Source organism: Meles meles, chromosome 10 (assembly GCF_922984935.1).
Source record: "Meles meles chromosome 10, mMelMel3.1 paternal haplotype, whole genome shotgun sequence".
NCBI classification, from domain to species: domain Eukaryota; kingdom Metazoa; phylum Chordata; class Mammalia; order Carnivora; family Mustelidae; genus Meles; species Meles meles.
Genome location: NC_060075.1, coordinates 13768370 through 13794965, shown reverse-complemented (window position 1 = coordinate 13794965; position 26596 = coordinate 13768370). Strand labels below are relative to the sequence as shown.

Below are 26596 nucleotides of genomic sequence, written 5' to 3'. Positions count from 1 at the left end.
GAATTAAGGCAGCAGTTCTCAAAGTGTAGTCTGTGGAAAAACTATTTTCATAGTAACACTAAGGTATTATTTGCCTTTTTTATGGTCAGTATTCTACAAGTGTTAAGTGGAGTTTTCAGAGGCTAAATGATGTAAAATATTGCACTGCAACATAATGAATGCAGAGAATCCAGATGTCTTCTTTTTGCAGAGATTTGCAAAAAATGTAAAACAATGCCATTCTTTTCACTAATTCTGTTATCTGGGAAAATACTGTTCTTTTTAAAAAAAGTTAACATGTAATGATTTTATTATGTTTAAATAAACTAATAAGTATTTTTATAACTTAGTTTTAATTTCTAAAATGGCAATTATTACTTAAATAAAACAAAAGCTCTTTGGGGGCCTTCAATAACTTTTAAGTGTATAAAAGGGCATGAGACCAAAAAGTCTGAGAATGGCTAGACAAAAGCAAAGTCTTTTTGAATATTTTGTTCTGAGTTTTTAGATATCCTACCATACAACCTTTATATAATTATCTTTATGTGATTACTTATCTGCTGCCTGCACATAATCACATGAAATCCAAATCCACAAAGTACAAACTGTGTCCTCTAGAAACTATTTAAAAATCTGCATCTGAGTATTAGTCTGTCTCTTAAGTAACACATAAAGCTGCTTCTTACTTGGGGAAAGAGTGGCCTCTCATCTCTTTTCTTTTTTAGGCACTCTGCCATCAATCTCTTCATGGCTTTTGGACAGTTACTCCGTACCTTACTGAGATCTGGAGAAAGATATCCTCGTCCAACCATAAAAATAATCTGGGAAGAGAAAAAAACCAAATATACAACCTTATTGATAAGCCGAAAAACACATAAACATTGATAATTCAACAAGCTGTGTGCATTTATGGGTATTTTTCTGCATTACACTGTATGTCAAAAAAAGTTAAGAAACACAATGTCAGTATTCTGATTCCTATGTATCATATCGGGGGGAACCAATACTTAATGGGCTGTAAGCTGAAATCTTCCAGACCTGTGGAGTATTGTAAAGGTCTCCTAATTGCTCCCCAGGCTTCCAGCCTCTCCTCACGCAATCCATTTTCCATTGCCAGGGTAATCATGAGACACATTGGATTGTACCTCTTTTTCTACTTAAAAAGTAATTTACTGAGTACTTGCTGGGCATCACACTAAGCCCTTTATATATGTGTAGCAGGAACCAAAAAAGTTAACCTTTTCGCAGTTGTTTTGGCATCTGCATTTTATTTTTAAAGATTTTATTTATTTGACAGATAGAGATCACAAGTAGGCAGAGAAGCAGGCAGAGAGAGAGAGAGAGAGAGAGGAGGAAGCAGGCTTCCAGCTGAGCAGAGAGCCCGATGTGGGGCTCGATCCCAGGACCCTGGGATCATGACCTGAGCCAAAGGCAGAGGCTTTAACCCACTAAGCCACCCAGGCGCCCAGCATCTGCATTTTAAATTTGTTTGTTCAGGGCATGGAAGAAATGGGGCATTTAGTTATATAGGTCTGAGAAACAGAGCCTCCTCTGAAAAAAAAAGAAGGTAAACCACTTGGGAATTAAATTTTCTCTTTCATAAAGTAAAAAGGCTTGTCTTCTCTGGGTGCAGAGAGATACACTTTTTATGATTTTTTTTTAAATTTTATTTATTTATTTGACAGAGAGAGATCACAAGTAGGCAGAGAGGCAGGCAGAGAGAGAGGGGAAGCAGGCTCCCACTGAGCAGAGAGCCCGATGCGGGACTTGTTCCCAGGACCCTGAGATCATGACCTTAGCCGAAGGCAGCGGCTTAAACCACTGAGCCACCCAGGCGCCCCTTTTTATGATTTCTTAATTTTCTTAATTTTTGGCTCTTCTGAGAATGGAGAGAGACAGACTTTAGGAGTCTTGGGACTCTTTTGTAAAGAGAGAGGGATTTTGATCTTAGAGGGAACAAGTCAAACATGCACAGACCAGAGGCTGGGTGGAGAGAGCCAGTAAGAGATCCCCCGTTACAGACAGGGCAGAGCTTATAAACTTTAGGAACATTCAAGTCTGAAAACCTAACTTTACATTATTTCCTGTTTGGTGCCATAGTAACTGTTGTTGAACTATACGCTGATTTGCCCGAGCTTCACTAAAGCGGAGGTGTAAAGCTTATCCTCCTTTCCCATTGCCCCTGTCAGAATCACCCTTCTCCTACTTTATAAAAGGCTCACCTTCTCACCCACATGAAATTTAACAATAGTACACACTGCGCCAAGGTGTAAAACTGCTGGGGTACCAATGGGACACTTTCACATATTGGTATTTAACTAGGCTGTAATGAACGGGTGACAAATTCCTTTGCAAGACAGCTGGTTTCCAGTTCTTTGCTTTCAGCTAATTGTAAAATTTACTGATAAATTATTATATAATTTTTGGCACATTACAGAAATTAGTTCAAATTAACGGAGTGATACATTAATGGTAAAGAATTAATCTTGCCCAGAGAGAGGGCTGGCCTTTGCCTTTGCCTTGTGGGAGGTAATCCCTAAACCTCTGGCAGGTCCTGCCTGATAATAGTCCTTCTGTTTACCTGGGGGCCTTAGGCTGTGCCAGATGGTCTATGCTATCGAACTGATTTATAGAAGGGATGCTGAGTCAAGCAGTATCAGCTAAAACTAAGGTCAGCCACAGAGGTGGTCAACCACACTCACTCAGCCCGAGCCCTGGTGATAACTCTGGCAATACTTGCATGTTGTCACACACTGCCACCAGGAGAATCCAGTGCTATCCACAGTGACACTGGGAGAAGACAACCAGGACCTCCACATGTGGAACTCTCCTGGATTCTGCCCTTGTGCCTCTTCCCTTGGCTGCTGTAATGAATAGTAACTCTAAGTACCAGCAACCTGGAGGGCATTCTGAGACTTACTGGAAGGCTGAATCCGAGCGTGGTCTAGGGGATCACTGATCTGTGCAGATGAGTACAACAAACACCTGAATTTTCCATCTTTGTATCTACTTGAACAAGAGTTCCTGGGTGGCTCAGTGGGTTAAAGCCTTTGCCTTCGCCTCAGGTCATGATCTCAGGGTCCTGGGATCGAGCCCCACATGGGGCTCTCTGATCTGTGGGGAGCCTGCTTCCTCCTGTCTCTCTGCCTGCCTCTCTGCCTGCTTGTGATCTCTGTCAAATAAATAAAATCTTAAAAAATAAATAAATAAATAAAACAAAGGGACGCCTGGATGGCTCAGTTGGTTGGGCGGCTGCCTTCGACTCAGGTCATGATCCTAGCGGCCTGGGATCGAGTCCCACATTGGGCTCCTTGCTCGGCAGGGAGCCTGCTTCTCCCTCTGCCTCCGCCTGCCACTCTGTCTGCCTGTGCTCGCTCGCTCTCTCTCCTTCTCTCTCTCTGACAAATAAGTAAATAAAATCTTAAAAAATAAATAAAACAAAGAAAGGAACTGATGCTAAGTCCTACCTCATTTAGCAAAAGCCTATTTATCTACAAATGTATGAATGAACTGAAAAGAAAAGCCCTGTTCATTAAGACACACATTTCCAGTAAAATATTCCTTCTATGTTTCTACATATCAACACCTGCATTTTCATCAGTTATATGTTAACAATTATTAACAGCGGTATAATTCAGAATTTTAAAAATTAATATTCAAAGACTAAAGTCACAGGAAAAGATTTTTTCAAACTCTAAATGTAAATACATATTTTTGTTGCAAAGATGTGACTTGAACGGCCAGTAAGAAAAAGGCTTGAAAGCATAAAAAAATGTTAAAAATGTTTCTTCAAAGAGAAAAACTTCCAAAAATTAATGAATCTATTTTTTAAGCAAGTGATGGTAGGTATCAAGTCAGAATGGCTTTTAGATTTCACTGGATACACTGAAAAGGACATAATGGCTTTATTTTGAAATGTTAATATAATACAAAGGAAATCACATTCTTAAAAATTATTTAAACTTGAAGGGAAGACTTACCTGGATAATTCATGTACAGAAGATTTAAGTGTCACAGTTTAAGACACAATACAATCAGTAGTTCCATTTGAAATTCTGGGACTGACTACCTTCCTTCTCAAACCACACTCAGCCCTCCCGGTATCTCTGCCCCTTCATTCACTCCTCTGTGTGACTGGAGCAGCCTCTGCTCATCACCCTGTGCTGCCTCAGCAGACTAACAACTAACAGCAGCCTGTGCTTTATTCATCTTTGTATCCCTCTATATTCCACAGTGCTTCGCATACAGTAGTTTTGAAAAAAAAAAAAATTTTTTTTTTTAAAGATTTTATTTATTTATTTGAAAGAGAGAGACAACAAGAGAGGGAGCACAAGCAGGGGGAACACAAGTGGGAGAGGGAGAAGCAAGCCTCCCAGTGAACAGGAGCCTGGTATGGAGCTGGATCCCAGGACCCTGAGATTATGACCTGAGCTGAAGGCAGATGATTAATGCAGGCGCCCCTGAAAAATTTTTATTAAAATAACTTGTGTGTTGATAAGACACTTATCATTTCCTATCTCTTGTTTCCTGAGGTCTTATGCTTAGAACCCAGCCACCAGGGGGAAAAATAAAAAATAAAGAACCTAGCAACCATGCTGTACCAAGTCCATGCTTTCTACAAAGTACTCCCCACAGAAAGGCCCAGGTGGAGAAGAACTGAAGCCCCCAGCCCTTGGCCCTGACTGAGCTTCCAGTGGACAGCTAGCACGACACCTTGTAGGATGTGTGAATGAGTCATTTTGGAAGTGGATCCTTTAACACCCAACAAATGTACCCGAGGTGATACCACGTGACACAGAAACAAACCTTCCTTACTGAAGGCAGCCCAATCTGCAGATTCATAATTTGCTTCAGCCACTACACTTTGGGTGGTTTATTATACAGTAACAGTCACTGAAATATACTTAAAATAAGACCGAAGTTATCTGTTATTTTTTTCTAAGATGACAGAGCACTTCTGCTCCAAGAAAAGAAAGAGGACAGAGTGTCAATACACCTCGCTCAAATGAGTGCATTACTAATCCCAACTTAGAGAAGCTGCATTGAAGAGTGTGATTAGTGTGATCAGCAAGTGAAAGAGAAGGATCAAGAGGGGAATAAATGACAGCAATTTCTCAGACTTCAGCACTAGAGTAAGGAAAACAAAAGCCAATGTTATTCTGCAAAGTAACATAGAGATGGCCATCCCCTGAGGAGCTAAGAGATGTGCTTGAGGAAAGAATCTGATTTTTATACCGATAAGGAATTCTTTGGTTGAATTTCTTATTTTTATTAAAAAGAAAAAAGAGGGGCGGCTGGGTGGCTCAGTGGGTTAAATCCTCTGACTTCGGCTCAGGTCACGATCCCAGGGTCCTGGGATTGAGCTCCGCATCGAGTTCTCTGCTCAGCGGGGAGCCTGCTTCCTCCTCTCTCTCTGCCTGCCTCTCTACCTACTTGAGATCTCTGTCTGTCAAATAAATAAATAGAATTAAAAAAAAAAAAAAAGAAAAAAGACACCAGAAGAGGTAAAGTGACCAGGTCATGCAGGCCATGAGTAGTTCAAGGTCATTCTTTATACCGAGCTGCTTAATCAGAGTCCTGCTTTAAATTCGCTGGGAAAAGCCGCCATCTCAGACTATGGTGCGGGGAGCGTGTACAGGAATGGCTCCTACAGTGCACAGTAAAGACACAGTTGTCCTATCTCCTACAAAAAAGAATATTCCTAAATTTTCACAAAGAAGTCCAATCTGAGAGCCACAGAGATCATAGTAAGAAAAAGAATCAAATCAAGGGGGATAGATGGAGCAAAGCTTGGAACTACTTCACTGAAGGGTTACTGATTCCCAAGAGGAAATCCCACGGAAAGCGCCATTTGAGGAAAGCAGACCAAGAAGTAACGAAGTAGACCGGGGATGATGAGAAGAGTATATAACTCTTCTACCTCTTTTTTCTCATCAAACACCCAACGTGGCTTCAGACTGGCAAATTCCAGAAGGCTCTACCTATATTACCAGGAAGAATTAACTAGTAAAGGCCTTACCCTTCTGTTGGACACTCACTCACTTTTCCCATGGAGAGTAAGCCCTTGCCACATCATTTATTATATTCCCATGGAAGAAAAAAGCACTCAAAATGCCAAGAAGTGGATGATCGTACAACTCTGGGATGCTTTTATCCACATTTTGGAAATAATAATACCTGCTTCCACAATATAATTTTATTTCATTAAAACAAACGTATTCACTGGATTTCATCAAGATCTTAGATTCATAAAATTTTATTTGTAGTCTCTATAATAAATCAACTAAAACTAAATTAGAATTCCCTAGATTCCTATAAAAAAGTAATATGCAGGGTGCCTGGGTGGCTCAGTCGGTTAAGTGTCCAACTTCATTTCGGCTCAGGGCACCATCTCAGGGTCGTGGGATTGAGCCCCGAATCAGGCTCTGTGGTGAGCAGGGAGTCTGCTTGAGTCTCTCTCTTCCTCCCCCTCTGCCCTTCCACTCCTGTTCACGCTCTTGCTCTTTCTAAAAATAAATAAATAAATCTTAAAAAAAAAAAAAGGGGGAAGTACTATGCAAAAGAAAAGTAAACATGGCACAGGGTATGATGTTATATGGTTGAGTTAATGAGACTATAAAAGGCAGAGCACAGGAAACTTGCAAATTAGAAACAACCGTCCTGGGGCGCCTGGGTGGCTCAGTGGGTTAAAGCCTCTGCCTTCTGCTCAGGTCATGATCCCAGGGTCCTGGGATCGAGCCCTGCATTGGGCTCTCTGTTCAGCAGGGAGCCTGCTTCCTCCCTGCCCCCCCTGCCAGGTTCTCCCCCTACTTGTAATCTCTGTCTGTCAAATAAATAAATACAATCTTAAAAAATAGTAATTTAAAAAAAAGAAACAACCTTGCTATTCAGACTGCCATCATCAAATCAATCATCCCAGTTACCTAGGATGTCTCAAGTCCAATAGGTGCAAGGTTTCCATTATGTTCCTTAGCTAGCAGTTTGGTCTATCTTCAATCTAAGTTTCATGTAGGTTTAAAATACCAGGTAATTAGAAACCAGGTCACAGATTTTTTTAACACTCAAAAGTAGGATTCCACATTATAAAGTAGGATACAACATTCTAAAGTACATAGTGGTTAGAAAGACCAAACAGAAACTAAACAATTAGCTTTGTGCTGACTTGTGTAGAAACATACTTATTTATTTCTTTATTTATTTTTTAAAGATTTTATTCATTTATTTGAGAGAGACAGAGACAGTGATAGAGAGCTGAGAGGAGGTGGAGAAGCAGGCTCCCCTCTGAGCTAGGAGAACACTGGGCTTGATTCCAAGACCCTGGGACCATAACCTGAGCCAAAGTCAGATGTTTAACTGACTAAGCCACTCAGGTACCCCGGAACATAGTCATTTAAAAAAAATTCTTGAGAGGCGCCTGTGTGGCTCAGTTGGTAAGTGCCTGCTTTTGGTTCAGGTCATAATCCCAGAGTCCTGGCATCATGCCCCACATTGGGCTCCCTGCTCAACGGGAAGCAGCCTGCTTCTCCCTCTCTCACTCCCCCTGCTTGTGTTCCATCTCTTGCTTTCTCTCTCTGTCAAATAAATAAATAAAATCTTTAAAAAAAAATTAAAAAATTCTTGAACTATAAAATCAGGACCCTCTAGGTAAGAGGCCATATGGTGATTCAGTAAATACACACAAAGTACATGACAACTGAGATTACTTCTCTGAAACTACATGATAATTGAAGTTCTTCGTTAAGGAAGATACTCAGAGCTATTACCAAAAAGATAAGAGAGTTGAGCTGATGACCAAAATACATATACTACTTAAATGAAGTAACACATTTATACATTAAAAACCATCATTTCATTAGATTCAGAGGTTAAGACAAAACACGTAAAACATTCACACTTTTGGGGCACCTGGGCAGCTCAGCTGGTTAAGTGCCTGCCTTTGGCCCAGGTCATAATCCCAGGGTTCTGGGATCAAGCTCCACACTGGGCTCCCTGCTTGGTGAGGAGCCTGCTTCTCCTTTCCCCTCTCCCTACTGCTCCCTTTGCTTGTGCTTGCTCTCCCTCTGTCAAATAACTAAAATATTTTTAAAAATTCACTTAAAAAAATTTTTTTTTGGATTGGTGATTCTCAACTTTGGTATATATCAAAATCATCTGGGAAAGTTATTAAAAATGTAAGTACTCTGATCCTACCCATGGAATTAGAATCTGCTCCAATATCTCCATTTTTATTTTTTTTCTGAAAGAGGGAGAGAGAGAGAGCGAACGCACATGCACGAGAGCAAGCCCTTGGAAGGGGGAAGATGGCGGCGGGGATGGGGGAGGGGAACAAATGGAAAGGGAGAGAGAGAATCCCAAGCAGATTCCATGTCCAGTGTGGAGCCCTGTGTGGGGCTCCATCTCGTGATCCTGAGATCATGACCTGAGCCAAAATCAACGGTCAGATGTTTAACAGACTGATCCACCCAGGCGCCCCAGTATCTCTATTTTTAAACAATTACCCACGTAACTCTGACGCAACCCACAGCATAAAACATAAATATTATTTAACCACAGTTTATATCGTCAATCATCATCTTCTAATATATTAACAGCGGAATAGCTTCAATCTCTCTACACACGCACATGTGCACACACACACACATTTTTAAAATCATGATGTGTACAATGTAAAAACATCAGTAAAGACAATTCCTTTTTTTTGGTCAGTGTTAAAGTCCTGGTGACTCGAATGTGGCTGGGATGGAAAAGGCAAAGAGGTACTGTTCGGGACTCTGGGGAAGGACAGAGAACAGGAACTTAGGAAGAAAGAAGTAAAAAAAAATTCCCTCCTATTAAAATCCTCATTATAGAAAAATGAAAGCATGATACATTAGTCTTTCAAAAAAGGAGAAACCTCACTAATTTCAAAAGAACTGGCCACAAAGAAGCACACAGCCGAGTGCCTGCTCAGCACGACCAACAACAGAAGGCGAAAAGCCCAGACGCCGCCGCAGCAGAGCCCTTCCTTCTGCTTTGTGTGGTCAAGAGACGTGAGCGATCTCCACGGTGGCAGCTCTAGTTTCTAGCCAGAACATCAGGAGCCGCACTCCGTGACCACGCTTGGCACTGACATTTCAAGGAAGGCCTTACATGCTGTCACTGCCAACGGCCCACCAAAGGTTTCCACAACTGGCAACAAAGATCAAGATAACCTTCCTTCATGTCCACTCAGGACTCAACACTTCTACACCAAACTGCAGTCTTTATACAAACAGTAAAATAAACCCCAAGAGACCATAAATATTTACCTGGTCCCTGTTGTTGATGTTTGAATAAGGTAACTGTCCGGTCATCAATTCATACAGAACAATCCCAAATGCATAGACATCTGACTGAAAGCTGTATGGGTTTTTATCTTGCATTCGGATCACTTCTGGTGCCTGTTAGAACACAAAAAGAAAAAAATATTCTTGTTTATTCTTCAACTAAAAAGACTGAAAAGCAAATTATTGCAATTCCCAGAACAATGCTTTTGTCATTAAATAATCCATCTAATATGCAGTCCATTCTCTTATTAATGGGCAAAGAAATAAAAATTATTAAGAAAAAAGATGCTCAGTGAGCTCTGCAAGAGGCAGTATTACCTGGGATTCCATATGTTATTACTAAGACTTTATAATTTTATCAGCCATCCTCCTTCTGCACAAAACACTGTCACAAAATATTGTGCAAAATACTGCACAAAAATTGCTATCTGAATCCATCCCAGGACTAGCCCTGTCAATCAGTTCCCGTTTCCCATTCCTGATTCAATAAAGAAATACCAGACCTGTGTTCCTAATGGGTTTGGGAGTAGCACAACCACTACGCTGCCGGCCTTAGAATTTAAGTTTTCCCATTGGTACAATGGTTCTCGTCTCGGGGAACCTTCAAGACTGCCAAACTCAAACCTCTTTCCTCGTTCCAAAAGCATTATCAACATGAATGCTTTATTAACAAAAGTGAGAGACAGGAGGTCAATTTAGAAGTTGGTATAAAGATCCTGGCCTCTTGCTTCTTGGGCAAAGATACAGACCAAACCATAGTTGCTACATTTTTTACACACTTTAATTTCTTCTTGGCTGGGTTCATGAACTACAGCAAATGGTTGGCTAAATATAAACTTAAAAGAGTTCTTTCACCTTGCATCTTCTGTACTGTTCCATTTGGAAGAACTGGTTCACTAGAGAAATTGCAGAGGGTTAAGTAAAAGCTCTGTGAAAGCCCTGATACTTAAGCCTGAATTAACCGCATAAACGGCTGGAGGACGTGGGACAAGATTCCTGGTCACTGGTCAGACTATCTCACAAGGCAGGCAATGGCGCTCAGCCTCACCTGCAAATCACAATCACCTGCGTGCTCTTTAACCTCTCAGTGTCCAGACTACATTCCAGCCCAATAACGTAACAACATTACATCTGTTGCTGGGATCCAAGCACTGCTGATTTTTACAGCTCCCAGATGATTTTAATGTCCAACTGAGGTTGAGCACCACTGACAGAAATGTGTGGGCGATCCTGATGAAGGTCTACTTACTTTTGTCAAACATTTTATTGCTGACTGCTTTTAGTAATAAGGTACAAAATAAACCACATATAACTGTGATGTAATGAACAAGTCAGAATACTGAGAGGCTGGTTATGATACAGGCATCATTTTAAAAGCCAGAACACAGTTTTGAGAGGAACAGAGTAATAAATGAAATTTAATAAATAAAAAGAACTAAACGGCTTTTTAAAATTTAGTTTTATCTCTACTGTTGTTGGTAGATGGCTTGATGAAAAGTTGCATGTCATCTATTTATAAGACATGCATGACTGATCCTCAATTAATTTAGTGATTTAATTTGTCAAAAATTTCATAAAGATTTCTTTCCCCTCTAAGGTAAATAAAAAAGGTTGAGAAGAATTCAGATAATTACATAACCTTAGTTCTGACTAAACTGCTCTTTACTAGTCTATGGATGCTCCATATTTGTTTCTGAAGGCAGTATAAACCCAAAAGTTGAGTGTACAACCCAACAGTTAAGTGTACTACTGGTTAATCTCTTGTATTAAAGCTCAGCTTGCTTGAACAAAGGATGAACCAATTGACCTAGGTATCAACAAAATAGAAATCAGAAGAGAAAATACACAACTTTATGTGTAATAATCTGCTAACTGTATAAACTAAGATTTTTGAAAAAGAACAAATCTGGAGACTAACTGAGCCTCTCTCCCACACTAGTTAAAATAAACACACTTTAAAACATGTATTAATCGTTTCTTCTTAATTTTAGATTTTACAATTTCAGTACTTAAACTTTGCCAGTCTGGTCCTTCCTGGGATACACTGCTATCTTGTAACAAGATGTGTGCCTTAAAGGTGCATGAGATCCAGACTACAATGATTAATTAGCCTCTTGTTTATAAAATGATTTACTAAAACAATTAAAATTTATTAAAGAAACAAATCTAGCTAGTTCTAATTACTGAATCTTAGAAACAAAAAAGGCATTAAAAATCCATTAGTCCAACCAACATTAAAGATGGAGAGACGTGGAGGAGGTTAAGAAATGCACAGGTTGAGAGTCAAACAGAACACTAGAGTACAGATCGCCTAACTCTAGGTCCAATGTACCCCTTCCACCTTGTTATTTGCCTTCACTCCAGTTAATTTTTTTTTTTAATTTAAATTCAATTAGCCAAGGTATACAACATCATTGGTTTTTGATATACTGTTCAATGATTCATCAAGCTGGGTGATGGGCATTAAGGAGGACACATAATGTGATAAGCACTGGGCATTACACTCCATTTATTATTACAAGAAAGCATAGCTGAATTTAACCCTATGTTTACTTGACTAATTCAGATGTCTATCTTGCAATTCCCCTCTGGGAGACTGCTACAGATTCAGGGAATTTATGCAAATGCGGCTTCAAGAGCCCTTGCAGCTTCCCTGTTTCCAGATTCAATCATTTAAAGTTTCAAGTTTGGGGGACATTCTATATTTAACTAAGCGCAGTGGTTCTCAAACTTTTTGGTCTCAGAACTCTTTCAGTCTTGAAATTTACTGAGGACCCTAAGGAACTTTATGTGGATGATATCTATGGGTACTTAATTTATTTAAACATAAGTGGGAAACTTAAAATATTTAGTAATTTCATAAATAATAAAACAACAGCCATTAGATGTTAACACACATCACCCGTTTTTAATGAAAAGTGTTTTCAAAACTAAAAAAAGTTCAGAGAGAACAACAATACTGCAATTCTCTTTGACTGGTTTAACAGCAGCCAGCTATGGTCACATATGTGCTTCTGCATTCCATCTGTTGTGATATGTCATTCTAGTTGAAGAATATGAAGAAACATCTGGTCTCACACAGAGATGCTTGGGGACCTCCAAAAGGGCCTTAGGGCCCCTTTTGAGAACTGCTGTCTTAGAGGGTGATTCCTATACCTGCCCTTTTCACAGCCTGCTGAAAGTAATTGCACAAACGTCTTCATTCCCTTCTTTTCCACACAGCAGAAACAGGAATAAAGAAAAAGAAAGCTATGCAGGGCAGTACAAGGCTGACAGTGCTAAAATTCTTTTTTTTTTTTGGTCTTTCCTCTCCCAGCTGCCCCATAATTATAGGTTCTTTCTAGTCTAAAGGAAGTAACTTTCCAATTGAGGCTTAAATAAGACTGTGAAACAGCCTCTCTCTTAAAAGGAGTAGTTCTCTTAGTAAAAACCTTAATAATTGCTGCAGATCATACCTGCTGAAATTGCACACTCATTTTTTTTTTTTTTTTAATTTTGGAAACGGTACACAGAACATTTTGAACATAAAATATTTTAAGGAGACAATTCTGGATAAAATTTAAACAGTGTTTATAAAATACATATTTTCTTGTTTGAAATATAATGAAACTGGTTTCATAATACTCTTTTTAAAGATAAAGAAAAAATTAAAATATATTTACATAAAAAATAAGATCTACATTGATTTCTGTGAATACTGGGAATTATGAAAATACTACAGTTGAAACCTTCAAAGATCCTCTAGTAACTCAGCAGCATCTCAGGGTCCAAAAATTTAATTAATGGAGAAATAGCCTCAATTCTTACCATCCACAAAATGGATCCAGACAACTGTTCAAACTGATGGGACCCACTCCATCGAGATTTCACTGTGGCTAGACCAAAATCACCTATTTTTACTGTGAGGTCTTCATGAAGAAAAATATCTGAGGGGTAGTAAGTAAAGGAAAACAATAGATCCCATTTTCCTAGCAAAGCAAGCATTATAGAAATTTTAGGTTAAGTGATCTAATTTCTAGAATTCTGTAATATGATTTTCTTATTTTTGGTAAAACTGATACTCCTTTAAAAAGTACAGTACTTCATATTTCCTTTTAATGAATACGTTTTTTGTAAAATATGGTTCTATTTGGCCTATGTGACCTGCTTTTACGATTTTTAGGGCTAGAATGTGGTAGGATGAGGTGAGATGCTTTCCTACCTACATTTATGGGAAACCCTGAAACTTCCCACTAGATTTTAGTAGCATAGACCCAGATACACTTTTGGCACTGCTGGGAAAGCTACAAAGGTTCTTCACTGGAATGAAGTCAGCTGGTAGACAGGGTCTTGATCTGGGTTTATGGAAGAAGAAGAAACATTATGGTTTTCTCACCTCATTGTAAGTAAGAACCTTCAGGTACATCTCAACTACCGCAGAGCAGCATCAGAGCACTGAAAGAAACGAGTTGGTGCTGACGAATGTAAGCACACAATCCTAAGAGTCCTACTATTAGAAAGACTTGGCAGATTTTTTGGTAATGCTCCAATGTTCAGAAACCACAAGCATGTTGTAGTACCCTGCTTTACTATGCTCTCATGCAAACCCGCTCAGTAATTCCCTTTACGTTATATTGAACTTAGCATGAAAACTGTTTTTACATAATGTGAAGACAAAATGCAGAAGAAAAAGTCAGGATGTTTTCAAACTTCGCAGACAAATTTCAGGAAGGATACTATTACTCTTGAGGTCTCTGTGGATGATTGACTTGGCGTGTAAGTAACTGAAAAACAAAACATCATTTTAACCTGAGTAGGGGTAAAGACTCTGGCCTCAAAATCTATAGAACATATTTAGGGGTGTAAATAAAGACTTAATCAAAATCATGACACAATTGCAAACTGTACATTGTGATAACCCCTTTACATAAGAAATCTTAAAATAAACTATAAATGAATTTAGGATTATAGGAACATATTACTATTATGGTACAGCCCAAATCTTGTACTCTATTAAAAGACTGCTTTATCTTTTACTATTTACCAATACAAACCTTTCACTCCAGTCAAGCCTATTTATCCATGCTCTTTAAATATACCTTGATATTTAATCCCACCTCTGCGATCAATGCTCCCTTCCCAAACCCAACCCCAAATCAGCTTTCATTCTATTCTCCACCTATTCATACTTATTTTTTAAGATTGAACACATGTTTTAACTCCTGAATGAGGCTTTGCCATGACTAACTCAACTGAAAGTGATCTTTCACTGTTGAGTTATATTGTAATTTTTAATCAGCTTGATTCATGTATTTTTTCCCCCTCTATGGTCCATTTTCTTTTCAGAACGTAGATTCCATTAGAATATGAAAATCTGATCAATAATTTTAAAGGTAGTAATTATACATTCTTAAAATAACTTCTTAAAAATATGGAGGAGCTTTACCACACATGGTAATCATTCAATTAGTCTTACAATTAGTTACTAATGGCCACAGTAAATAACCCTGTTGTTAATTAGTCTAAAAATAGAGTAGAATAAGAGAAAATTAAATAATGCAGAATAACATGAATTTTCAAAACAAGCAAACAGAAACAGTGAGGAGCAAACCTGCTACATAATGTCTAGAGTGATCTATCTTAAAGTCAATGGTAAGTTTAAATTATCTAGGTTATCCCTAAAAACTGCTTTAGTTGAGTTCACTGAGGGTAAGAGTTGTGCCTAGTTTTTTGTTTAACCTCCACCTAACACAGTGCCTGGCATGTGGTAAGTATTCAACATGTCTGTTGAATCAACTACAATGAAGTGCACATAATATCCTAGTCAAAGTGATTTTTCTTCATTTAATACTGGAAAGGACAGATATATGAGACATCTAAAATTTGACAATGACCATTAGGAAATAAATTTTGCTTTAAAATGAGACTTTAAAGTTCAAATGGTATATAATCAAAATTATGTAATGAACACTTAAAAATTGAAGAATCATAATAATTAAGCTTTATTTATGCTTTCTCATCTTCATGTAAAGTTCCCATTCTCCCAAAGATCAAGGTTTTAAAACTTTCTTCTCAGATAAAATTTTCATTTCAAATGACTACTGATACAAAGGAACCCCTTCTCCTCCAATTACTCTCCTACATCACTGTGTACGTCCTCCACAGCATTTACCACTGTTGTCATGACTTCTTAAGCTCAGTCTTGCCTCACACTACAGCACATGGTCTCTCTGAAGTTGGAAGAAAATAAGGTATCAGTTATAGGTTTCATTTGCTTAAAAAGTTCTGCAGTGACACAGAATGGTACAGATGGAGAAACAGGGGCCTCAATCACAAGCTTTTTCAAGATGGGGAGACCATGTCCCAGTCTCCGTTAGCAAGAAAGGGGAGCAAGTGGTCACAGTATTCAGTGGTGGAGCTCAGTGCTTTGTCAGAGATCTGGTCTTTAGTGCATGGAAGAGGTGTTGGTCTTTGAATGGAGATTCTGTCTCCTATGAAATTAAAAACAGCAACAAATGGGTGGTAGATATGAATATGTGGAGGCATGATGAAGTTATAAGGGGAGATAAAGGTGTTCTTGATGGTGTCAATCTTTTCCGCAAGTCTGATACAAAGAAATAGAGCAAGAGTAAGATAGGTAGCAATTAACTAGAGGGTTGAGGAGAAAAATTTTCTGACCAGGAAAATACTAGATAATTAGCAAGATATGAATATGACTACTGAGCTAGTGATATAACCTTAGTAGAAGCTGGACAGCATAAATCTATTACAGACTAAAGTTGTATATAGCTGTAACTTGAAACAGCGCCACCTTATTCTTGTGTAATCCTTTATTGTTTATGAACTACTTTTCTTTTATATCACTTAATTCTCTTTCCGTAACACCTCTGCAAGAAAAGCAGTGAATAAGCAGAAATCCAGATCTATCTAATGGATGGTTCGAAAGAAAAGGTACTTAAATTCCCTAGATGGGAAAATGGAATGAGTATCATACCCCATCCCTGTGCATAATACAGTGTTCCAGCGTAATTACTACCCTATAGAATTCTATAAAGGCTGACACTAAAACATCATTTTGTAAGTACCAACCAGTTATAATGAAAGCTGACAAAGGAAAAATAACTGGTTGAGGGTACGGAAGGGAACAAGAAGAAATTAATTTTACTACAGATGACAAAGAAGTGTATCTATTATTTAGGGGAATTAAACTGGAGGCCCTTCTTAACTTTTCTAAGAGGTTAAAGAGAACCTTACAGGTTTATAAAAGCAGCAGGAAAGAAAAAGCATCCTATAAACCAAATGAATATCATATCCTTTCGAAAGGCTTCTCTTAGGAGTTTCTTTCCTTGAAAAAAAGAAGTATCCACATACAGAATCATTTAATCTGAAAGCTGGGCAATCGTCTAGTAAAATTTGTTCTTTCTACTTCTTTTAAGTTATTATCCAAGAATCAGTTTTCTAACATTCTTTTTATAGCTTAATATGATGCCCCAAGAGTAAATACAATACTCTGAGATTTGATCTGATGAACATAAACTAGAGTGACTCTCATCTTCATTTTCTCCTTGAACGTAAAACCTGAAACCATGAAACTCCTAGGAAAAAAACACAGCTAGCAAGCTCTTTGACAATGGTTTTGGTAGTGATTTTTTTGGATTTGATACCAAAAGCAAAGGCAACAAAAGCAAAAATAAGTGGGACTACATCGAACTTAAAGAGCTTCTGCACAGCAAAAGACACAAACTACCAACAAAATGAAAAGGCAACCTACCAAATAGAGAAAATATTTGCAAAATCATATATCTAATAAGGACATATCCCCAAAATACAAAGAACATGTACAACTCACTAGCAAAACACCCAATCTGGTTAAAACACAGACATTTTCCCAAAGAACACAGACAGATGGCCAAAAGGTGTCCAGCATCTCTATGTATCAGAGTAATGCGAATCAAAACCACAATGAGATATCACCCCACACCTGTCACATGGCTATTATCAAAAAGACAAGAAATAGCAAGCAGTGGCAAGAATGCAGAAAAACAGGAACTCCTGTGCACTGATGAAGGGAACACAATTGGTGCAGCCACTATGGAAAACAGTGTGAAAGTTCCTCAAAAAACTTAAAAACAGGATTATCATATGATCCAGCAATCCCAATTCTGGATATATATCCAAAAGGACTTAAATCAGGATCTTAAAGAGACATTTGCATCCTCATGTTTATTGCAGTATTACTCAGAATAATAGTGCCCACGAATGAATAAAGAAAATGTCACTCACACACACAAATACTAGGCGGCCACAAAAAAAGGATATCCTACTACTGGCAACAACATGTACGGACCCCAAGAGCATTACGCATCATCAAATAAGTCAGAGAAATACAAATACCACGTGATCACACTTATATGTGGAATCTAAAAACAAAACAAAATTCAGATTCACCTTCACCTTCCTTATGGTGGGTTAAAAACATTTTATCAGCCATTGTTGTGATTATTATGGCAGCCAGAGTCACTGTACTGACTCCTATTCAAATTACATTCAGTTACAACCCTACGGAGCTGCTGTTCCTGCCCTGCTCCTACAAGACAGTTTCCCCATCCTATATTGGTATGTATCTCTCTCTCTTTTGGAATTGGATGCTGTATTCTGTAGACATGGCCTATAATTCCAGCTTATTAAAATTTTAGTTCTCACTAAAAAATAAGTTTTAAAAGACCAGTGTGTTAATGAAGCCCTCATCTAAGTTCTCTGTAAATGTGCTAGTCATAGTCAAGAAAGAAATGAAACGAAAATCTCCTTCTAGCTTAGTAGTTTCAGGTATGATCATTATACAGTTCTGAATCCAGTTGAATTCTCCATGCATGTTGCATCTCTTGATCATATGTGCAACAGTATCATAAGAAATAACATTCAAAAACCTTGCTATAATTCAAATACTACGGCTATATGTGCCATAGTATTTGCCCGCTTTATCAGTCTATTTACAACAGCCAAGTGTCTCTCACTTAAGTTTACTGTTATTTTCTTCTATTTTCAACTGTCTTTCAACCAAAGAACTGGTCCACGAAACATCAGCATTTCAGTCCTCTTTCACTAATATTACACGGTTTCAAAAAGTACATCAGACTTCCCACAGCAAGCTCGCTCTCTCCTCAGCTAGTTACAGAGAACTCAGCAGCCGACTGGACTCGGATGCATGATGGTGGTGACAAGATGATATCTGATCCAAGCTGTTTCAATCACAGTCTCCCTCCTACTTTGATGCCCTCTAACTCCCCTCATAATCACAATGCGGAAAGTGAGCAAGACTGCAGGGAATGATATTCTGCTACTCCTCTGTAGTCAATAATCATTTAGAACGGTTAAAATCCCTAAGAAGTGAAGTTCACACATTTTTCTAACTGTGATCCAAAGTGGTCTAAATTCTGTTTTTAGAGTTTTCAGTTTCTTTTACTTTAAAAAAAAAAAACCAGATTTGAGGTACAACTTGTATACAACACAAAATGCATCCAATTTTATGTAGAGTTTGAGTTTTGACAACTGTATGCACTTGTATAATGACACAATCAACATGAAGAATATCCATCACCCCCCAAACTTTCATGAACTTCTGCAATGAAACGCACCTCAGTTCAGGCAACCACTGCTAGTGATTTCTGTTACGAGAGATTAGTTTTGTCTTTCCTAGAATTTCATATAAACAAAATCCATGGCTTCTTTGGATCAGCATAATGATTCGAAGATTCGCACACTGGCTGCACGCGGCATTACAGGGTATGGATATACCACAACTTAACCACGGACCTGTTGGACATCTGGGTTGTTCATTTTTTGGCAATTTTGAGTAAGATACTACAAACATTCAAGTACAAGTCTTTGTTGTTGACTTATGTTTTCACTTTTGGGTAAATAAGTAAGATTAGAATTGCTCATGCTGCAATTTTAACTTTAAAAGAAACTGCCAAAGTGGCTTTCCCATTTAAGATCCTTACCAAGAATGTGTAAGAGTTCTGGTTGCTCTGTATCCTTGCCAATACTGGGTATAGCTGCTTTTGATTATAAGCATTCTCGTGGGTGTGCAGCGGTGTCTTATAGTTTTAATTTGCCCTTCCCTAATGTCTAATGATGGTGAACATCTTTACATGTGCTCATTTCCCATTCTTATGCCTTTTTAATAAAGAACCCCAATCTTCTGTCCATTTTCTTGTTAGACAGTTTTTATTACTGAGTTGTAAGAGTTCTTATATGGTTCAGATACAAGTCTTTTAATTAGATAAAGTATCTTGCAAACATTTTCTTCAAATCTGTAGCTCATCTTTTCATTTTTTTAAAAACAGTGTCTATCTTTCAAAAGGCAAGTTTCAAATTTTGATTAAATCCCATTTATTAATTTTTTCTCATATGATCCTTACTTTTGTGTCTTAAGAAATCTTTGCCCTTCTTTAGACTACAAAGATTTTCTCCTATGTTTCTTTTAGACGTTTTAGATTTAGACGTTTTAGATTTTCAGCTTTTAGTCTTTGATCCATCTCAAGTAAATATTAATGTCTTATGTCCAGCAAGGGGAAGTGATTTATTCATTTATTCTATATGGATGTCCAGTTGTTCCAGTAATATTTGTTGAAAGGATTGTCTTTTCCACATGAATTGTGCCTTAGTGCCTTGTGAAAAAAAAAAATCAACTAACTCCTCTCTTCCTCCCAAAACAACTGACCATAGACCTATGGATATATTTCTAGGCTTTCTATTCTGTTTTTTGATTTATATGTTTATTCTTATGCCAGTATCACATGGTCTTGACTACAGTGGCTTTATACAAACTTTTGAAATCTAACATGAAATGTCCTTCAACTTTTTCAAAATTGTTTTGACTCTTCTAGCCATTGCATTTCCTTATACATTTTATGATCAACTGGTCAATTCCTGCAAAAAAAGCCTGCTTAGATTTTGACTGGAATTACAATGAGTCTACAGATGAATTTGGGAAGGATAACATCTTAATGATATTGAATTTCCTAACTCATGAACACAATGTTTCTATGTCTTTTTTGTTTCCTAGCTGGGACCTACATTAGAGAGGGTATAATCCCCCTTTGGAAAATCAGACCTTCTAAAGTAAAACCCTGGTCTAAAAAAACATAAAAGAGAATCCATTATAAACACGCAATATAAAAAACCATGTTGGGTGCCTGCGTGGCTCAGTCAGTTAGGCATCTGCCTTTTTGGCCCAGGTCATGATCCCAGCTGGGGTCCTTGATTGAGCCCCACATGGTGCTCCCTGCTCAGTGGGGAGTCTGCTTCTCCCTCTCCCTCTCCCCCTACTCATGCTCTCTCTCTCCCTCCCCCTTGCTTGCTCAAATAAATAAATCCTTTAAAAAAACCACATTACTCTTTGAAAAATTCATCTCAAACAAACACAAGTCCGAAATCAGAAGCACAGTGTGTGTGTGTGTGTGTGTGTGTGAGTGTGTATTTATAAGAGCAGGGTAGCTCAATGGAGGAAAGGACAGTCATTTCAATAAATACTGCTGGGATATTTGTATGGGGAGAAAAGTCTTTAACTGTTACCTCATACCAAACCCCAAAACCAATCTGAAGTGGATTTAAGACCTAAAACCAAAAGTAAAAACTATGAAACTTCTAAAAGAAAACAATTTCCACCACCCTCATGTACCCATATAGCATTTTAAAGTTTTCAGGATAGTTTTGCATCATTAAGTTTCATAACCTTCATGTTTCTTTGTGAGGTAAGCAAAAAGGCAATAATTCTACTTATGTTGATGGGAAAACCAGAGCCAAGAAGATTTAAATGACATAAAACCAGAGGGTTGTAGGGGAAAGGGCACGGGTTTTGAGCACACAAGACTTGGGTTCAAATTCTAACTACATCACTTACTAGCCATATGACCGTGGGTACATTACAAAATCCCTCTTAGCTTCAGATTCCTAACCGAAGAAATGGAGGTAATAATGATCTTGAAGGAGTTCTTTCTTTTAACACATGTTTAGTGAAAGCCCCATGAGTGCTAAGCAACAGCTGTTCTAATCTTGGAGATAAAGCAGAAAATTCCCACCCCAAGGTGCTTACATTTTAGTACAGAGACAGAAAAGAAAAAAGATGCATTAGTAGAATATACAGTATCCTCTTAGTGGGGAAATGCTGAGTTGCAGGGGTTGTAATTCTAGGGGAGGGAGGGCCTCTTTTCAAAGGACTTTTTGATTAAAACTGGAAGGAGAGGAGGGAAAGAGTCATGCTGATACGGGACAATAGTACAGCAGGCAAAGGAACCAGCAAGGGCAAGACCCTAAAGCAGGGCCCATGTTCTAGTAATGGCAAGAGGGCAAAGAGAAGTCAATGAATGGAGAGAGGTAATAAGAAAGCAGGGGGTTGTGGTGGCGGTTATTTTGAGGATAAGGACTTTGACTTTCTTTGAGTGAAATGTGAGGCACTGGAAGGGGAGAGGAGCAACGTAATCCGAGCTAAGTCCCGAAAAGACCATTCTGGGTGATGTGCTGAGAACCAACTGAAGGCAGGCGAGGGAGGAAGCAGAGCACTAATCCAGGGAAGAGGTAATGGTGGCTTCTGTCAGGGTGAAGAGCAGAAGGGTGATGCAAACTTGTGAGATTCTAGATACACTTTACAGAACGGAGTGAGGGGTGCGTGGTGGCTCAGTTGATTAGGTGCCTGCCTTTGGCTCAGATCATGATCGAGCACCATGTCAGGCTCGCCTCTCAGCGGGGAGCTTGCTTCTCCTCCTCTCTCTTCCTGTTGCTCCCCCTGCTCACTGTTGCTGTCAAGTAAATAAAAAAAATCTTGGGCGGGGCGGGGGAGGGAAGAAAAAGCACGGACAGGAGTTTATTTTATTTTTTAAAAAAGATTTTATTTATTTGAGAGAGAGAGAGAATGAGAGAGAGAGAGAGTGAGCTTGAGACGAGAAAGGTCAGCAAGAGAAGCAGACTCCCTGCCAAGCAGGAAGCCCGATGTGGGACTTGATCCTGGGACTCCAGGATCATGACCTGAGTCGAAGGCAGATGCTTAACCAATTGAGCCACCCAGGGGCCCCAGGACAGGAGTTTATAATAAATTGGTTGTATGGTGTGAGAAAAAGAGAGGAGGTCAATGGTAACTACAAAATGTAGACATTAGCAGCTGATAGAAAAGAGTTGCCAGTTACTGAGATGAAAGGAATGCAGGAAGGGCAGGTTTGAGGGAAAAGGTCAGGTCCTCAGTAGGAGACATACTAAATTTGAGATATCCATCAGATAATCAAGAGATGTGGAGGAGACAGTTTGGAGTTCAGAGGAAATGAAGGGGCTGGAGACTGGCATACAAATGGTAATTAAATGGTATTTCAAGCCATGTAACTGGATGAGATCACCAAGGGAACGGAGATTCCTGGAGGGTTCCAGTACTTAGAGAGGTTGAGGAGTTGAGGGAGGGCTAGCTGAAAAGGAGCAGTGAGTAGAAAGAAAACCAAGAGAATATATTTTAAAGCAGTGCTTCTCAAATTTTATCATGCATACAAACCATTTAGGGATTTTGTTAAAATACAGTCTCCAATTCAGTCGATCTGGGGTGGCACCTGAAACTCAGCATTTCTAAAAGCTCCCAGGTGGTACAGATGCCACTCAGACCAGATCCTGAGCAGTAGAGGATGAAAGATGGGTTTCACTAGAGAAGGGTGTGATCAGCCGTAGCACAAACAGATGGAGGGCTGTGCATCTAACCACTGATCTACTGAGAGGTCTTTCGTTGGAGTATTGGGGTAAAAGCCTGACTGCAGTGGCGTCCAAGATAAAAGGGGAGAAGAGAAATTATAGAGTGAATATCAACAACTCTCCTGAAAAGTTTTACTGTTTCAAGAAAAGAATGAGCTGATAGCTTGAGTGGGAACTGGAACAAGGAGCCTCCACAACTTTTTTATTATGAGCTTTTTAAGAACAAAGATGGAAAACAGTGTAATAATCACCCTACGATCACCGCCTAGATTCAACAGTCAAATGCGCATTTTAAGAGAGATTTTTTTTTTGAAGATTTTATTTATTTATTTGACAGAGAGAAGAGATAGCGAGAGAAGGAACACAAGCAGGAGGAGTGGGAGAGGGGGAAGCAGGCTCCCCACTGAGCAGGGAGCCCGATGTGGGGCTTGATCCTAGGACCCTGGGATCATGACCTGAGCCGAAGGCAGACACTTAATGACTGAGTCACCCAGGCGCCATGTAAGAAAGACTTTTATTTTATGTTTTAAAAGTGTTTATTTATTCATTTATTTAAGTAATCTCTACACCCAACATGAGGTTTGAACTCATGACCCTGAGATCAAGAGTTGCATGCACTTCTGACTGAGCCAGCCACACATGCCAAGAAAGATTTTTTTAAATAGGAGAAAATCCAGTAGATAAGGAAAAGCTGAAGATGAATAGGGGAGATTTACTCAAAAGATATTAGTGAGTAAGGGAAAGAGGGTGGGGATCTATCTAGCTCACTAAATGCAAGGGATGGCTTTCACTCTTACTAATAAGCCAGAAACTGAGCATGAATATAGGCGGGTGGGTAGATGTGGTGTGTGTGGCTGCTTTTCTTAATGAAAAGGCAAGCAAGGTCACCAGCTGACTGTTCTTGGCGGAGAGGTGTTGAAGGTTTGAGGACAGAGAAGGTAGGACATCATCTAGGAGAGAGGAAGAACAATCTAAAAAAAAAAAAAAAGAAGTGTGGTTGCTGTATTACATTAAAGGCCCACTTGAGGTGTTGAAAGGACTGACTAAAATAGAGAAGCAGCGAGGTGTAGACGAGTATACCCTGGAGCTGAAGTGTCTGGAGCAAGTTACATGATCTCTCTAAACCTTAGCTGCTTCGTAAGTAAATGGAGATATTAACAGGATGTACCTCACAAGACCGCTGAGGGCTGCATGAGTTAGTGTACATAAAAGACACACAACAATGTCTGGCCCATAGTTAAGTACCTGCTAAATTCCTTACCACATATGTTAAAAAAAAAAACAACAAAGACACAGTTGGTATCAAAAAACCAGAGGGAGAGTTTAATTTACTAGTATGTAGCAGAGATGGGGTCACAACATACTTATTGACTAGTAAAGATATATTTTCTGAGTGTTCTACAGTGACTATGTATAAAATAACTAAAGTAAAATAACTTTTACTTTAAAATTAAGAAAAACTGTACCAAAGGCAATCACTGTAGCAATCACTCATATTTCTCACCATAATCAATCCTGTTAAAATTTTTACACGTCAGCCTTTCTTCAAAGTTTATACTTATAAAAAACTTATCAAAGTAAAATACAACATGGAGTCTTTTTTAATTAAAAGACAGAAACAATCAGAATATTCTAGGTAAAGCTTTTAAAAAGCCCTTCTCTCCTTGATAGCTGCCCCCTTCCGCCATTCTTGTAGACAACTACTCCCGAATCTAGTGTGTGTCTACTAATCCCTATTTTAATACTTTTTTAAAAAAAGATTTTATTTATTTATTTGACAGACAGAGATCACAAGTAGGCAGAAAGGCAGGCAGAGAGAGAGGAGGAAGCAGGTTCCCCGCGGAGCAGAGAGCCCGATGTGGGGCTCGATCCCAGGACCCTGGGATCATGACCTGAGCTGAAGGCAGAGGCCCCAACCCACTGAGACACCAGGCACCCCTATTTTAGTACTTTTGTATGCACACACACACACACACGTGTGTGTGTATACCCGGTACTCCTAAAAAAATTATACATGTACATTTATGTTTTGTTTTTAAAATTTTAAGTGGTCTCATGCTTTAGCTTGCTTTTCTCACTTGACACTATATATTTTTTAAATTTTTAAAATAGATTTTTTTTATTTATTTGAGAGAGAGCAAGAGAGTGTGAGCGAGAGAGATCACAACAGAGAGAGAGAGATCACAACAGAGAGAGAGAGAGCAAGCACAGAGGGAGAGGGAGAAGCAGACTCCCCACTGGGCAGGGAGCCCAATTCAGGACTCGATACCAGAGCCCTGGGACCACGACCCGAGCTGAAGGCAGACACTTAATGACTGAGCCACCCAGGTGCCCTATATTTTAAAGCTGATACTGATACACACGTAATTCATTTCTGCTGTATTCATTTCTGCAATATTTTATTTATCCAAGTCCTCTGATGGACATTTATGTTTCTAATTGTTCACTTTTACATATTTACCTGTGACACATCTCTTTCTACACACATCTTTTTTAGAACAAAACCTGGTAATTCTTGGGGGTAGGTCAGGGATTTCCCATTTGAACAGAGACTTCCGAAGCGCCCCCAGCATGGCTGGCTGCATTAGGTGTGCGCCAGTCAGCAATTCCCCCCAGGTTTACCGACATGTGATTTTGTCAGAATTTAGGTATTTTGCCAATTCCAATGGGCAAAAAATAGTACTTCTTTGTTTTAGTTTGTATTTATCTTTCCTTTTTTTTTTTTTTAAAGACTTTATTTATTTGATAGATATACAGTGAGAAAGAGAACACAAGCAGGGGGAGCAGGAAAGGGAGAAGCAGGCTCCCCACTGAGCAGGGAGCCTGACACAGGGCTCGATCCCAGGACCCCATGATCATGACCTGAGCCGAAGGCAGATGCTTAATGACTGAGCCACCCAGGCACCCTTAGTTTGTATTTTTCTGATTACCAGTATCCTCTTTTCTGTTACTGTTCTTTTTTTTTTTTTTCTGTTACTGTTCTTATCCACTAGAAAATCATGTTCACTATAATTATTCTTTGATCAACTGGAATTGTTTTCAATCATAAATACACGTTCACCAATCTTTTCAGCTTTAATCTACCCTTCTATCTTTTTTTCAGTTAGGTTTATTTTTAAATAAGGAAGGCATGCTCTTCATTATTAAAAAATAAATAAATAAACCGTGAGAATTTGTCCCCAAATTATTTTTTATTATCTTTCTTCAGAATATAACACTTTTGTGTATAACAAGAGACCACAGCTTTGTCTTGATTTAAAATTTAGTAAATTTTCTGACAGAGCTAAATTAAAAATTATAGCATAAATATTATACAAAATTAAAAGTCCTGCAAAGAAATGGCATGACAAATTGACCATTCTTGAAATTTTTTTGGTAACAATATTCTTAAAATACCTTAGCCCTTAGGCTGAATCAATGACTGTCAGGTGAGAAGATGATAAACATACTGTACTGACCCTGATTCCTAGAGTGGGACTGTCACTCTCTACCCTAAGAACAGCTCTGCTTTCTACAGGGAAACCGAGGAACCAGAAATGATCCTTCACTGATAAAGACAACACAACCACAAAGAAAAAATGTCCCCCATCTGCTTATATCCTTTA

General features: G+C 38.8%; 1 protein-coding gene across 1 annotated transcript in view; it reads right to left on the bottom strand.

Moving 5' to 3' along the window:
• Positions 1–26596, bottom strand: part of BRAF (B-Raf proto-oncogene, serine/threonine kinase) — a 180923-nt gene that overhangs the window by 9004 nt on the left and 145323 nt on the right. Inside the window, exons 14-17 of the mRNA XM_046020461.1 lie at positions 14001–14047; positions 13092–13210; positions 9267–9398; positions 666–800 (exon numbers count right to left, since the gene is read on the bottom strand). Coding sequence (XP_045876417.1) covers positions 666–800; positions 9267–9398; positions 13092–13210; positions 14001–14047 — 433 coding nt within the window. The remainder of the gene's footprint in view (positions 1–665; positions 801–9266; positions 9399–13091; positions 13211–14000; positions 14048–26596) is intronic.